General features: G+C 31.5%; 1 protein-coding gene across 1 annotated transcript in view; it reads right to left on the bottom strand.

The window, feature by feature from the left end:
* Window positions 1-11,282, bottom strand: part of LOC129223838 (vitellogenin-2-like) — a 42,176-nt gene extending 30,894 nt beyond the window's left edge. Inside the window, exons 1-6 of the mRNA XM_054858201.1 lie at window positions 11,237-11,282; window positions 5,878-5,895; window positions 4,671-4,813; window positions 3,601-3,735; window positions 2,214-2,387; window positions 1,150-1,338 (exon numbers count right to left, since the gene is read on the bottom strand). Coding sequence (XP_054714176.1) covers window positions 1,150-1,338; window positions 2,214-2,387; window positions 3,601-3,735; window positions 4,671-4,813; window positions 5,878-5,895; window positions 11,237-11,273 — 696 coding nt within the window. The 5' untranslated portion in view covers window positions 11,274-11,282. The remainder of the gene's footprint in view (window positions 1-1,149; window positions 1,339-2,213; window positions 2,388-3,600; window positions 3,736-4,670; window positions 4,814-5,877; window positions 5,896-11,236) is intronic.
* Between the last annotated feature and the right edge of the window lie 2,091 nt (window positions 11,283-13,373).

The following is a 13,373-nucleotide window of genomic DNA, read 5'->3' as shown; positions in this document are numbered from 1 at the left end:
CTATTCAAAGCATTTTTTTTTTGGAAGAGGATAACTTTATACCAGGTAATTTTTTTTTTATTGTTTTGTGTGAATTTGTAAGAATTTGTTTTTTTTTTTTAAATTTTAAACGCAAAAAAAGGATAGTATTTTCCAGCAAAATATTTTCCTGAATATATTATCGTAGAACGGAATGAAAAATGTATAACGCTGAGAATTTTCATCGCCAAAATAGTGCGATTATAGTTTAGCGTTATAGTTTTAGTATTGTGCAAGCAAATAACACTTGGCGAGATTTTCATGTCAGTTGTAAACCATTTTTATTTTTTATCATGTGTGGATTAAAATGGTAGAAAGATAACAGAATTCGATAAGTTTAAAGAAATAATGGAAGATCAATTGCAAAGAAAACTACCGCCATGTATCCATGAGAATTTTATTGATGATGGATGACAGAATTAAATCATAATTCAGAAAATAGAAATATACGAAACCGAATGTAAAACAATTAGCGCTAGCCAAACAAAACAAAGAACTTTCACCTTCCTCTTTTGATAACACTGATAAACAAAGGTTTATTTACATGAAATATTTATAGGGTTCATATGGCTACAATAAAAATGTAGTTTCATCAAGAATTGATAAATTTCGAATTCAACATTGTCGAAATGGCTGCTTACAACTACGAACTGCGAAATTTGTATTAATTTCTAATGTTTAGTAATGTTTCTTGAATTCTTATTTATTTTTACATGAACCAGAATATCCACAAGACTTTGAAAATTGATTTAAAAAGAATAAAACAAAATAATCATGCATACAAACAAAAATTACTAGGATTATTAGCATTTTCTACGCTACAGCGTGCGTTTTTGTTTTACCTTTTTCATCCGCCATCAGACGGTGGCTGCAGTGCCCCCTATAGTTTGTTGGAGTTGCGAATATGCGTGAACAGAATAATTCTATTTATTTAATTTTTAAAATAATTTTTGTTGCAACTGTCAGACGATCTTTTTCACGATATGTTATTAGGCTGCTACAAAAGTTATTGGAGTGCGGAATTTATTGGATATGAACGTTATGAGAAGTTACGATTTAAAAATCCTTAAAGGCATGCATTGACCTTCTACGTTGAACTGCTTGACCAAGAATGATGATGCAGGAACTTACCGCTTTTTCATAGGGAGCTTTGCCGCATTCATGTCCGTGGAACACCGAGTACACTTGAGAAGGCCTGGTGCTGCATTTGTGGTAATTTTTCACTTTGGTGACATTGAGCACAATGTTGTTGTGTGGAGTCTTGTAGTAGGGGTGGTGCTCGATCACGTAGGCAGTCTCACATTCGCCCAAAATGCCTTCCTGGAATGAGAATTGAACACAAATTACAATTCTCTGAGTACCTTCTTTTGCATTAATACATCTGTTGCTTGTCAAATGATATACAAAAAGAAAATTTAAACAATAATGTTCATTTTCTTTCTTTTTTCAAAAAGGAATAGAATTTGCAATATCAGTTTTAGTCATAATTTTTTTAGCAGAATTCTGAGACACATGCTTTTTAAAGACTGCTTTTTATACAAAGCTTACTAAAGCAAAGTCGAGTGCGTTAAACGTATGCTATGGTCTTCACCATATTTGTGATAGTACAATAATGCATTATTTCTTATATTTACAACAAGATTAAGTACTTTTTATGTATCTTTTAGTTCTTATGTGTTTAAGAAACTGTGTATGGTAAAAACTATATATGGTAAATAAATGCTTGGTTTTTGACCAGAATAGTGTTGGTACAAAGAATAATGTATTATTTTTTTATTTTCCCAGCAAGGTTCATTATTTTTTAAATATCATTTTTAGTTTTTACTTATCGAAGGAATTTTATGATGCACATACTTTTGAAAGACGACTTTATTGGGACAAGCTCTTAATGTAAAAGTCATATGTGCTAAAAAAAATAGTAAATTTTGAATCAGAATATAGTGTGCAGAAAATAGTGTTCTTTTTTTAAGGCTAGAGTTTTTGATAGCTGTTTTAGCTTTTCTTTATACATATATTTATAAAATTGAGAGACACACATGCTTTTTGAAGACAATTTTATCACAGAACTTCTAAAGTAAAAGTCTTTCGTGATAAATAAATGCAATTTGATTGAAATTATTTTAGTAGTTTTTTATCAAATTAAATTATAAACAGTTTAATGTATGGTTGAGCGATGTAATACAGTTTTGACTCACCTCATTGATTTTGTAGTAATGTGCATCTGGATCAGGCCTGTGGATGTCGTTATCTTCAACATTATTCGAACCAGAGTCATATTGGTCGAAGTTGAGGTTGAACAAGGAAGCTAACCCACGCTTCAAGTTGACAGAGAAAGCAGGTTCGTCCTTCGTTACTTCGATGTGAGTTATCTGAAAGAAATGATTTTTTTCAGCTTCTGCTAACAACAAATACATACTCTAAAAACAATTCTTTTCGCTCTTAGAATGCACCCTATAGTTAAGTTAACATCTAAATATTACAGGGCTGCTCGGGCTGCCATGCTCCAAATCGCATCTCCTTAGGAGATGCGATTAAATCGTGAAAGCGGGTAGGTACTACAGGGATTCCCGGTGGATGGAAAATTCAAAAAAATATTTTTCTTGAGCCAAATAGTAATAGCTACATATTTCGTTTTCACTAATATTTTTTTCGTAAAACATTACCGAAATGAGGCATTCTGATTAAGTATAATTTTAGGTGATAATTTTTCTCAAAAACTGCCAATGAAACGCCAAAGATAATCTTTTGTCGTTTCACTGATCTGCAATGCTCTTTAAAGGAGTTTCAGTAATAACTAGCTGCTTTCTGCTGATATTGTCTCAATCATTTAAGATTACCTTCTTCAGCAGCAAAATGTTTTGCAGACTGTATATGTTGCATTTTTTTTACAAAAAACTACAATTTACACACCCCATATCTAACAATTGAAAACTCTACGCTTCAAGAGAAATTTTGTCTTGAACGTATCTTGCATTTAAAGCTCCTTCTTTTGGTTGATTTATGCTAACCAATAAACGTTTTATCATGTTGATAGAGAGCAAAATGCTCAATGCCAAAAATTTCCAAAGAAGTGTAGTCTGTGCTATAGTTTGACCACGTAGAGATGTCGAATGAACTGGAAGGCGCTCTTAGGTGTCATTTTTTTTCATCAACATTCACATTTAGAATGAAAAAAATAAACGGAAAGTGAGGAGTATTTGTATAAGCGAGATGTTCAGACTAGTACGATGTGGGAACTTCCGCTCTCTGTGATGTTAAAGGAATGAAGGTCCATTAACGAAAATAAATTTTTAGTAGAAAATAATAAAGTCGATAATTACACACCGCAATTCCCTTTCGAAAATTTTCGTGTTGCGGGCGAGAAATTCGCTCTAGATCTAAAATTGTTTATTGGAGAAAAAAATCACGTTATATATATAGCCATTTCGCGTAAGTCGGATCACGTTGTAGCGGGAGTCGATTGTATACTTAATTTTCTCTTACACAGATGACGACCTGGATTCTCTAGTAGTCCGGAATAATGAGAGTCTACTGTAATAAGCTTTTTGAACTCGATTGTAAGGTTCTCTAACCAATACTTACAACTCCATTCTTTCGATGTACTTTGAACGGCCTGGTGAGGAACTCAGCATGGGGAGGCATAGGACTGTATGCATGCTGAAACCTTCGAACATCCTCAAATTCGTCATTAAATTGGGCCTTTTGGACGTGGTCAACCTAAAAAAAAGAACATTATTAGGTGCGATAAGAAGAAGAGATTCTCAGAAAATTAACTCTATGTACATATTATAATCGATCAAATCAAAGTCAAAGCTGTGATAGCTGGTCTTGGATTAGCTTTCTTTGATTAAAAATTTTTGCTTCCTTCATAAAAGTTAAAGTTGGCTATCTCAGGTGTTTTAGCATATTTTCCATTAAAAATGGAAAAAGAAAAAAAAGAAAAAAAAATAACGCACCGTAAAAATTTCGCAAAACACGAAAAAAAAAAAATAATAATGAAATAAATTTTGTAAAATAAAAAAACTGAGAGACGGATTTTGAGACGGGAAAGTATTCGTGTGGAGGTTTTTTCCCCCTAATAACTGTTGAGGGACTAGTCAGCTTTGAACAAACTCTTTTTTCCCCCTCAAACATCTCCTCCAAAACACCTCATCTCCATTTTTTTTTAAATTTGAAATATTTTTCTTTAAAATTTTACCAGTTAAAAAAACATTAACTAGGGAATATAAGTCATATATAAGTCCTTTATTAGAACCGGATTTCTTTGAATAATTATTCTTCACAAAGTGCTCTTTCTTTTTTGGCTACTTTAGGGGTATTTTTCGAGAACTGAAATTTTTTTAACATAAACAGCTAAAGGATAAATTCAAACATTTTAATCTAAAAAGCCAACAAGAGAAATATAATTTCTTAACAATGAAAAATTGGGTAAATTTTCAAGATTATAATTATGTTTTTAGTTTTTCCTTTCAGGAAATAGGAAAAAAAATATACTACAAAAATACATTAGATAAAATGATAAAACGCATCCAAATACGTAAAAAATTGAAGAAAAAGAAATTTAATTTTGAAAACTAGTTATCGAGGTATTCAATCTATTCTACTTAGACTATATTCTGTAAATAATTAATTAATTTACAATTCCTTCTTACCTTCAAGAAAGCATAATCTCCATGAGGTTGGATGATGAGGTCTGATTTAAATGCATATCCACTGAATTGAGATTTGATGCGAGGATAACCCGTATGAATATTGCCTGTATATTTGTATACATACTCGCGGCCATCAATATAACCTGTAACAGAGCAAAAGGACCAATTTAAAGACACAATGGGGTCGTTTCCGAAATTTTAAAAGTATTTTTTTCTGAAAGAACGTGCTTAAAAACATAGGATCTGACAATTTTTTAAATATTTTGCCTAAGTTTAATGTAAAAAAAAAACTTCAATCTGCGCGCTTTCATTGTTTACGCTTCTGCCAATGACATCACAAATAATGAAATGCCATTCACAGAGTGCAATATTTAATTCGCTTCTTTACTCACATGTGTTGGCAATCGCTTCTTGATTATCATAACGTGGAAACGCGGTAGACACATACACCAAAGTGCGTCATTTGTGACGTCATAAGACCACGCCTTATTATCGAAATCGGACATTTAAGAGAATTAATTTAAAATTAAGCGTTGTGAAAATGAAGGTTTTTTCTCGCTCCATATTATTTTTGTTGCTTATTCTATCTATTTCAGTGACTAAAAGTAGTACTTTTGACTGAAGGATACAACCCCATTTGCAAAGTTAATTTTCCTGTTTAATTTATTCGCTAAATTGTTTCTTGCTGAAAGGTGAGGTGTAATGTGGTAGTTAATATATGTAGAGCAACGGTAGGGACGTTAAAAATGCTGAGACCGTATGGTTCACCCTGAGAGCATTTTGGATTATTATCTAAAAATTGTAGAAGTCAATATGTATATAAAAAATTCTTTTATTTTTCAGTTTAATTAATAATTAAAATGCATAACTGTTGAATATACTATCGATTCTGTAATTTCCCCTCTAAATATTAACACTCATCCTTGATTTTTATTCTCCGAAATTAACGTAATATATTTTAAAACTTATCAATTGTTTTAACTTTTAAAAGCAAATTACAATTAAATGAAATACTTTTCTTTGTGCAAACCCTGTTATGGAATAAGAAATTACTTTCGATTTTAGTAAAAACTAGTTCGGTATTAGTAGAAATCATAAAATTTCACACAGTAGAAAATAATTAGAAGAAAACGAAACGTATTTCAGTTAGTTTTGTTATGGTATTAAAATGTAAACAAAATCATAATGACCAGAACTTGGTACTTACCAGTGGCGGCTGCAGTAGCTGAAAATAATAAAAAAAAGAACTATTAGTTATTGTTCACATAATCTAAATTATAGGGCTATTAAATCTTTCAAATTACAAATAATCACATTATTCAGAAATAAACATTTACCATTCAGCGGAAACAATGAATGAAAATACCAACTTTGAGCAACACAAACTACGAAAACATGTTTCACGCTGCATTACTTTAGGTTACAGAAAAGCTTTCCCCCATTAAAAACGCGCAAAAATGCGTAATACTATCAATACTGGAATCAACTTGTTTTTAAACTTCTCCACAAAGAATAAACAGATAAGTTTATCCCAACATATAAATCTGACTGATGATGATATCCTTGGACTTGACCATCAATGTTCATACGAGGAAGATAAAAATGAGGATGAAAAAAAGAGAGCTTTCAACAAAGTTTCATTTCAAAAAAAGAAGAGCTATTTAATTCAATTTAGAAATACAATGACCTCGTTTTCGAGTATAAACCAGAGGAAGATAGAAAAATAAATGTTCTTCGAAATCCAATTAAGTAAACAAATCGTAATTGCAAAGACTTGGAGGAGCAAATTATATCTTGTACTGTCAAAAGGACATTGGAAAAGATATTTAACAAAAATAAAGTTCAAGTCACTATTAAAAAAAAAATAAAAGCTTCACTCATATTTTAATCACTGCATTCATGCATTGTTGTATAATAAAAATAATTGTAATTTGTCTGTGATAACTTATATTGGTATTCTTGGTTTATAATAACATTTAAAATATTTTTTTTTCCTCGCAATAAACAGGTGTCATGTTTTAGTTTAAGGAGTTTAATACTCAATCAGTATATGTTTAACTGCAATGAATTGGTGTAAATAATGCATGTTTTAGCCTGTTTTAAGGTATAACTGTTTTTTAACCCCCGACGCACAAAGGAAGGGGGGTATAAGCTTGACGTGTCTGTGTATCTATGTGTATGTGTGTGGTACTCTAGTGCCTAAACGGATGGACCGATTTTGAAAAAAAAAAAAAAAAAAACAAATCGAAAGGAGAGTTAACCGAGAGTGTTCTTAGCTAGGTTGCCTTTTTGGATGACATTAATTAACGAAGATATTAATTAAAAACCTCTAAAAGGGTTTTCGCCATTTTTGCAGTGAAAAAAGAGTTACAATTTTTAAAATTTAATACCAAAATAAAAAGATTTCTTTTCCGCGTCTGATAGAATGTGTTTGGAACTTCCATGTTTCATAGAATTATAACGTTTTTTAAAAGCAGATTTTAATAACGGCTAAGCCTTTTATTCATTCGATTTGATAACCGAATTCATTGTTGGAAAACAAGGAAATAAAATGCAATGATTTAAAATTTTTATCTGTTGCCAGTTTCTATATAATAACAAATGAAATACTTGACATTGATTTTTAATAATATAAGGTTTTTAGAAGGATTTTCAATTTTCCCTCTTGATTCTGCAGTTGCACCTCAGTCGGGGTTTTTTAAAATTTTTAATTTTTATCGTCGCTTGTCATTGTTGAGCTTCAGTTTAATTCGGTTGAGTGCTGATTTTCTGTAACTAGAAGCTGGTTTTTTAATCAAAGTATTGCAGTAGATGATTTTAAATTTTTAATAGATAATTCCATCTAATTTTTAAGGAAAGTAAAAGTACGTGGAATGTTTTTTTTTTTTTTTCGTTTTAATGTTTTGAGATGAACATATCCAGAATAAACATATATCCTTTTATTTTACTTACTCATAAAATAAGTTTGAAGTACGAAAAAGAATATTTTCAACAAAATAGGAAATTTAAAAAGTACGCAGTAGACGTAATTATAATCGGCAATTGTAACGTTTTTTTAAAACTTTCATAAGAGCAATGGACAGTATGAATAATAGAAAACATGCTAAAAAGGCACCGACGATACGGTATTTCTAGAAAAAATTCTAGCTCAGTCAAAATGAAATCCGAAGCATTCAGAAGCAAAAGGTTGAAAGTTCAAGCTTATTTGAAAGTAAAACATGCTCAATGGAATCCCTAATCTCAGATATTGTTATTTTACCACCAATGCCATTTTTCTAAAATCGTGATTGGTATGCTTTAATGAAAGGACATACAACAAGATTTAATCACATAATTAAAGATGAATCTGGCAATTATGCAAAACAATGTTATAATATTATACTAAGATATATAAAATGAATATTTTACTCTTAATTTTTAAAAGAACCACTATGCGGATTTTTAAAAGTCGAAGGTGGATAATTGATTGTTCAGTAATTTTTTTTTATGACTGATACATGTAGTTTGGATTAAAAATGCTTAAATGTGTGCAACAATACAAAAATGATAAAACAAAAACTCAGTGAAAACATTTCTTGAAAAAAGAACAAAAATTCTGCATGAAAGAGCAATGTTTGATAGAGTAGAGGTTTTTTCTGATTATAAAAAGTTTTTCTTATAGTTTTGAAACTTTGATGTGCTGCAAATTTAAAACTTCAAATTTTTCCATGAAACATTTGTCACAAAATGCACATCAAAACTAAATAGCGCAATATAAATAGCTTAGACTGTTTATTACTCATATGAGTAAGTCTCTTTCTAAAGATTTCACACTTATAACAATACTTTGATTTATATTTATGTGTAAATTACTTTTAGTTATACCATTTTGTTTCCATTTTTTTTTCGAACATAGTGGCTAAATTTAATGAGAACAAGATACATGTACAAGCTAAAAGCTGAAATTTATTCTTCAACTCAGTTTTATAAGCTTAATTAAGAACGTTTTTATTTTTTATTTGAAATTATTTCATTTGAGGAATTTCGTCTGCCCTTTTTAAAAGTAATTATTTTTTCTTGTTACACTTTCAGGAAATATCGTTGTACGTGAATTAAATAGCATAACATGCTTTAAGTAAAACGCAGAGCAAAATTAATTGGATTTTTTAAAATGACTACACTTATAAAAACTTTCCATATAAAATATTTTAAATACCTACTGTTCAGAATTACTGTAGTTAATGCAATTGTTATTTAATATTGCTGCGAAATGTTTACTGTGATTAAGAAAATCGCAACCGCAAACCTAAATCGTAAGAAACATAGATCTTAGCAAGGTAAATAAATGTCACAAAATTTCTTTCTGTATTGCAGTAGTCAGTGGTGGAGGTGGATATTTATATTTAATCATTTTGCATAGAAAGGCATACATGTAATCATTAATTGAAATTACAACTGTCCTGTAAGACGTAGTAGCTGTAGTTACGAAAAAGTTTTGGAAAAAAATAAATTAAATAACTTTGGTTAAGAAGAACATAGATAATTGTATTACGTATTAAAAAAAAACTTTCCCCGAACTAATTGATGATTTTACAGAATCAAATAATTAAGCTTTTTATTTTTGAATTTGATAGTTTTGTTCTATTGTTTTAATTTTCAATAATTGCTTTCGTAAGGGAAAACAGTCAAGAACTGCCGTAACTTAAGACTTTTACCTTTAAGCATTTTTTCTTCAAATATCTGTGTTTATTTTTCCCACCAAATAAACCTCAGCAAAAGTGGTTTGGCAACTCGCATCAAAATAACTATATAGTCAAGTAAATCAACGTTCCTTCCAAGCATTTGTTTCAATTAAATGAATTACACTTTGAAATTGGAAATCTCAAAGCCTCAACAGCAAAAAATTATGTTCTTTACACTCAAAAGCATTTCGAAGATATGCAGCTTTTCAAGTAATGTTTTTAAAGAGATGTAGACATTCATGGTTTTTAAACATGTATACATACCATTTCAACTATTGCTTAACGTTGAAACGGTTTTGTGAGTGAAAGAATGCAAAAGAATAACGTCCTATTTCTAATGTGGAGATAGAAGAAAATAGTAATGTTCAGAAATATACTGACAGATCCATATAGAATCCAAAATGGTCTGCTTTTCATGCTTAGAACTTTGTCTAGGCTAAGTTTTGAAATGACGTCGTAATAATATGTTACAATATGTTAATAACATTAATGAGTCAAATTTGCTATAGAATTTGAGAGAAGCTATAAAAATGCAATAGTAATAAAAGTGAAACAAAATATGTAGAGCGAATTTAATAGTTTTCTAGCTAAAGGATAATTTTATCTTTTAAGTAGTTTTTTTGCAGTTCATTTTAAACCTTATGGGACATTTTTTAAAATAACTTATCAATTTTTTACTTTTGTCTAAATAAATCGAAATTGAAAAGCATGAAAAAAATGATGAGAAATATTAAAATGTTTTATAACGCTTGACATTTTAAAATTTTCTCAATAAAATCAACTTTCATGATAAAAGTAACAAAATTTTTAAATATAACAATATCTCCTCGAAAAACAACCTTTACAAACAACTTTGAGGAAAAAAAAAATAGTTCTCCTCTTTTTAAACAGCGTCATCTTTTAATCAACATAATTACTTCATAATACAGTTAGTACTTCAATACCCTCAAATAATAATAAGTAAAAAACTCATTAGGGCGATTATCGAAAAAATATCCCGTGCGCAACGCTAAGTTTTTTATTTTATTCAAGTAACTATTAATCAAATGTGGGATTAACTGTTATGTTTCGATAGTACAAGTAGTTATTAAAATAATGGAAACACCTGTGAATAAAAGGGACATTTTCGAATGCGCTTCAAATGTAATAAAGAATAAAACTAGATATCTGTTTTTTTTTTTTAAATAAATAGTAATGTTTATATTCTGGTAATATATGGTGGTTTAACAGAAGTTCTGAAAGTCTTGATTTTCTTTTCAAGCGCATGAAATGTCGGACCTCTCAAATTTTTAAAGAGACCAAATTTTTGGGGCGCGTGAAGCTGGAGCAAGTGTAACTGAAACATCTCAACTATTTGGCGTTTCTAAAGGTACATTATCTAAAGTCATGACAGCGTACGCACAGCGCGGCAAGACAAGCTCTGCAAAGGAAAATAGTGGGTGGAAAGAGAAGCTCAGTGAAAAAGGTCGACGGGTATTGAAGCAGACTGTGAAGTCCAAAAAGCAAGCAACAGCAGCAAAAGTGACCACAGAACTCAATCATCATCTGGATTCACCAGTGTGAGTGATTAGAGAAAGAAGGGCACCTTTATAAACAGAACATTTACGGCAGAATAGAGATTCCCAAAAAATGTTCTTAATGTTTCCATCATTTTGATAACTCCCTGCATATTAAAGCATGTATTATTCCACAACAGCATTATTTTTCGAAGGCTTTGGTTAGCTAGAAAAAAAAAAGAAAAAGAAAAACTTAATATTACGCACGGGACATTTTTCCGAGAATCGCCCAATAAATTGCTTTCTAACAGGTGAAAGCTACATAAAAATATTTCCAAGTGGCACTTACCAGCCAACGCTACGAATGTGAGAGCTAGGCCGATCATGGTTCTGCCCGACTCAAAAGCTCTAGCACAGCTCCCTGAATATATACACCCCAGAAGAACGATAAGAGTGACCGGACTTTGGGCCCCGTCATCTTGAACTTTCGCGAGGGGAGTTGAACGTGCGGACGATAAGCTCCTGCTGGTCACCCTGTTATCTCCTCCCGAAAAGTGTTTTGAAGCTGTCCGTCGACGCCGGGTGAGGTGCAATTAGCGATTGCTGGTCTTCATTTACAAATACACTTGATCGCTATTCGATTAATTCGATTAGTTTACGGTTGCGAAAGAGTATAATTCAATTGCACGAATATTGAAATATTCTAGTAGATTTTATTTTGACTCATTGAAAAGTTATTTACTGAAAGTAAAGTGCATAAGAGCACGCGTTTTTCACGAAAGTTCATGGCAGTAAAGAATTTTTTCAATGCTCTTTTTTTCGTAACTCTGTTAAATGTTGTTCGATCGTTGCATCAATACAGGAAAAATAGCAAAGACTTGATTACAACGTACTGTCAAACCACGGATTGTATGGAATTTTCAAACGTCCAGATAAGACGAATCTATCTGAATGAGGGGGAAAAGTTAAAATTTTATGCCGGTATTCCGTTTATTTGAATGAGACTCTGCTTCTGCAAAAGCTGGCATCGCTAAAAAAAAAAAAAATAGATTCGTTCATTTCCGGCTGTAAAACGGATGTTTGTCTTTCCATACAATCCGTGGTCAGACAGTACTTTTGTTTTCAATGCAAAAAAAAAAAAAGTCTCTCTGTCCGGAGGATGTTTGTAGGATGTCTGTGACGCGCATAGCGCCTAGACCGTTCGGTCGATTTTCATGAAATTTGGCACAAAGTTAGTTTGTAGCATGAGGGTGTGCACCTCGAAGCGATTTTTCGAAAATTCGATTTTGTTCTTTTTCTAATCCAATTTTAAGTCCATTTTTTCACAGAAATTTAATAAAATGGGAAAGAATTTGTTCTGAAAATTATCTTTCTTTTCTTTACTTTTGTACCTTTCTTCTTTTCTTTTCTTTTTAAATAACAAACCTGAAAGTCTCTCTGTATGGATGTTTGGATCTCTGTGACGCGCATAGCGCCTAGACCGTTCAGCCGATTTTCATGAAATTTGACACACAATTAGTTTGAAGCATGGGAATGTGCACCTCGAAGCGATTTTTCGAAAATTCGATTTTATTAATTTTCTATTAAAATTTTAAGCCCTTTTTCACATAATCTTTATTACTAATAATAAAGCTGAAAGTCTCTCTGTCCGGAGGATGTCTGGATATCTGTAGTATGTTTGGATCTCTGTGACGCGCATAGCGGCCGGACCGTTCGGGCGATTTTCATGAAATTTGACACAAAGTTCGTTTGTAGCATGGGAGTATGCACCTCGAAGCGATTTTTCCAAAATTCGATTTTGTTGTTTTTCTATTTTAGTTTTAAGAATATTTTCCTGAGCAAAATTATTATGAGATGGACGAGTAAATTACCAAGTTTTCACGACGTGGAACCGTAATATGAGCAAGCCAATTGGCGAGAAATTCACTATACATTATTTGTAAATGTACGGGCAAACCAAAAGACCTTTTAATGTTCTACTACGGGCAAAGCCGGGCAGGTGCCACTAGTCATCTATAAATTCTTTATTTTTGCATTAGAGAAGAGGCACCTTGCAACACCAAAATACGAGTTTGAAATTTCTATAGGTATTTGTATGATCTCATTTTAAGATTACTATATGGTTAGTAATGTTTTAATCTAGATTTAAGTTGTATATAATTAGTAAAAGATTTTTCTCTCTTTCTAATGGGGCAGCGTTAGAGGCACAATCGTTTGCAGACCTAGTGCGTTCCTGCGATATATCCGTTCTTTCATGTAGCACCGCTATCGGCGAATACCATTGCCACAAGATTGCTCTGTTTTCCCACTAGATGGAGACATCTGGGCTCTCTTCGATGCGAAGCTGCACTAAGAATTTAATTTTGCAACGAGCACTGCAAAGCCTTGGCCAGATATGTTTCTGGCAAAAATTAGGCACTACAGGAACGTTTCAGAGTTATTTTTACAGAGTACATATTTACAAAATATTTTCTAAGTGCACTGTT

Source organism: Uloborus diversus, chromosome 6 (genome assembly GCF_026930045.1).
Source record: "Uloborus diversus isolate 005 chromosome 6, Udiv.v.3.1, whole genome shotgun sequence".
Lineage (NCBI taxonomy): Eukaryota > Metazoa > Arthropoda > Arachnida > Araneae > Uloboridae > Uloborus > Uloborus diversus.
Note: the sequence above shows the minus strand (reverse complement) of the source record. Positions and strands in the feature narration are given on the sequence as shown.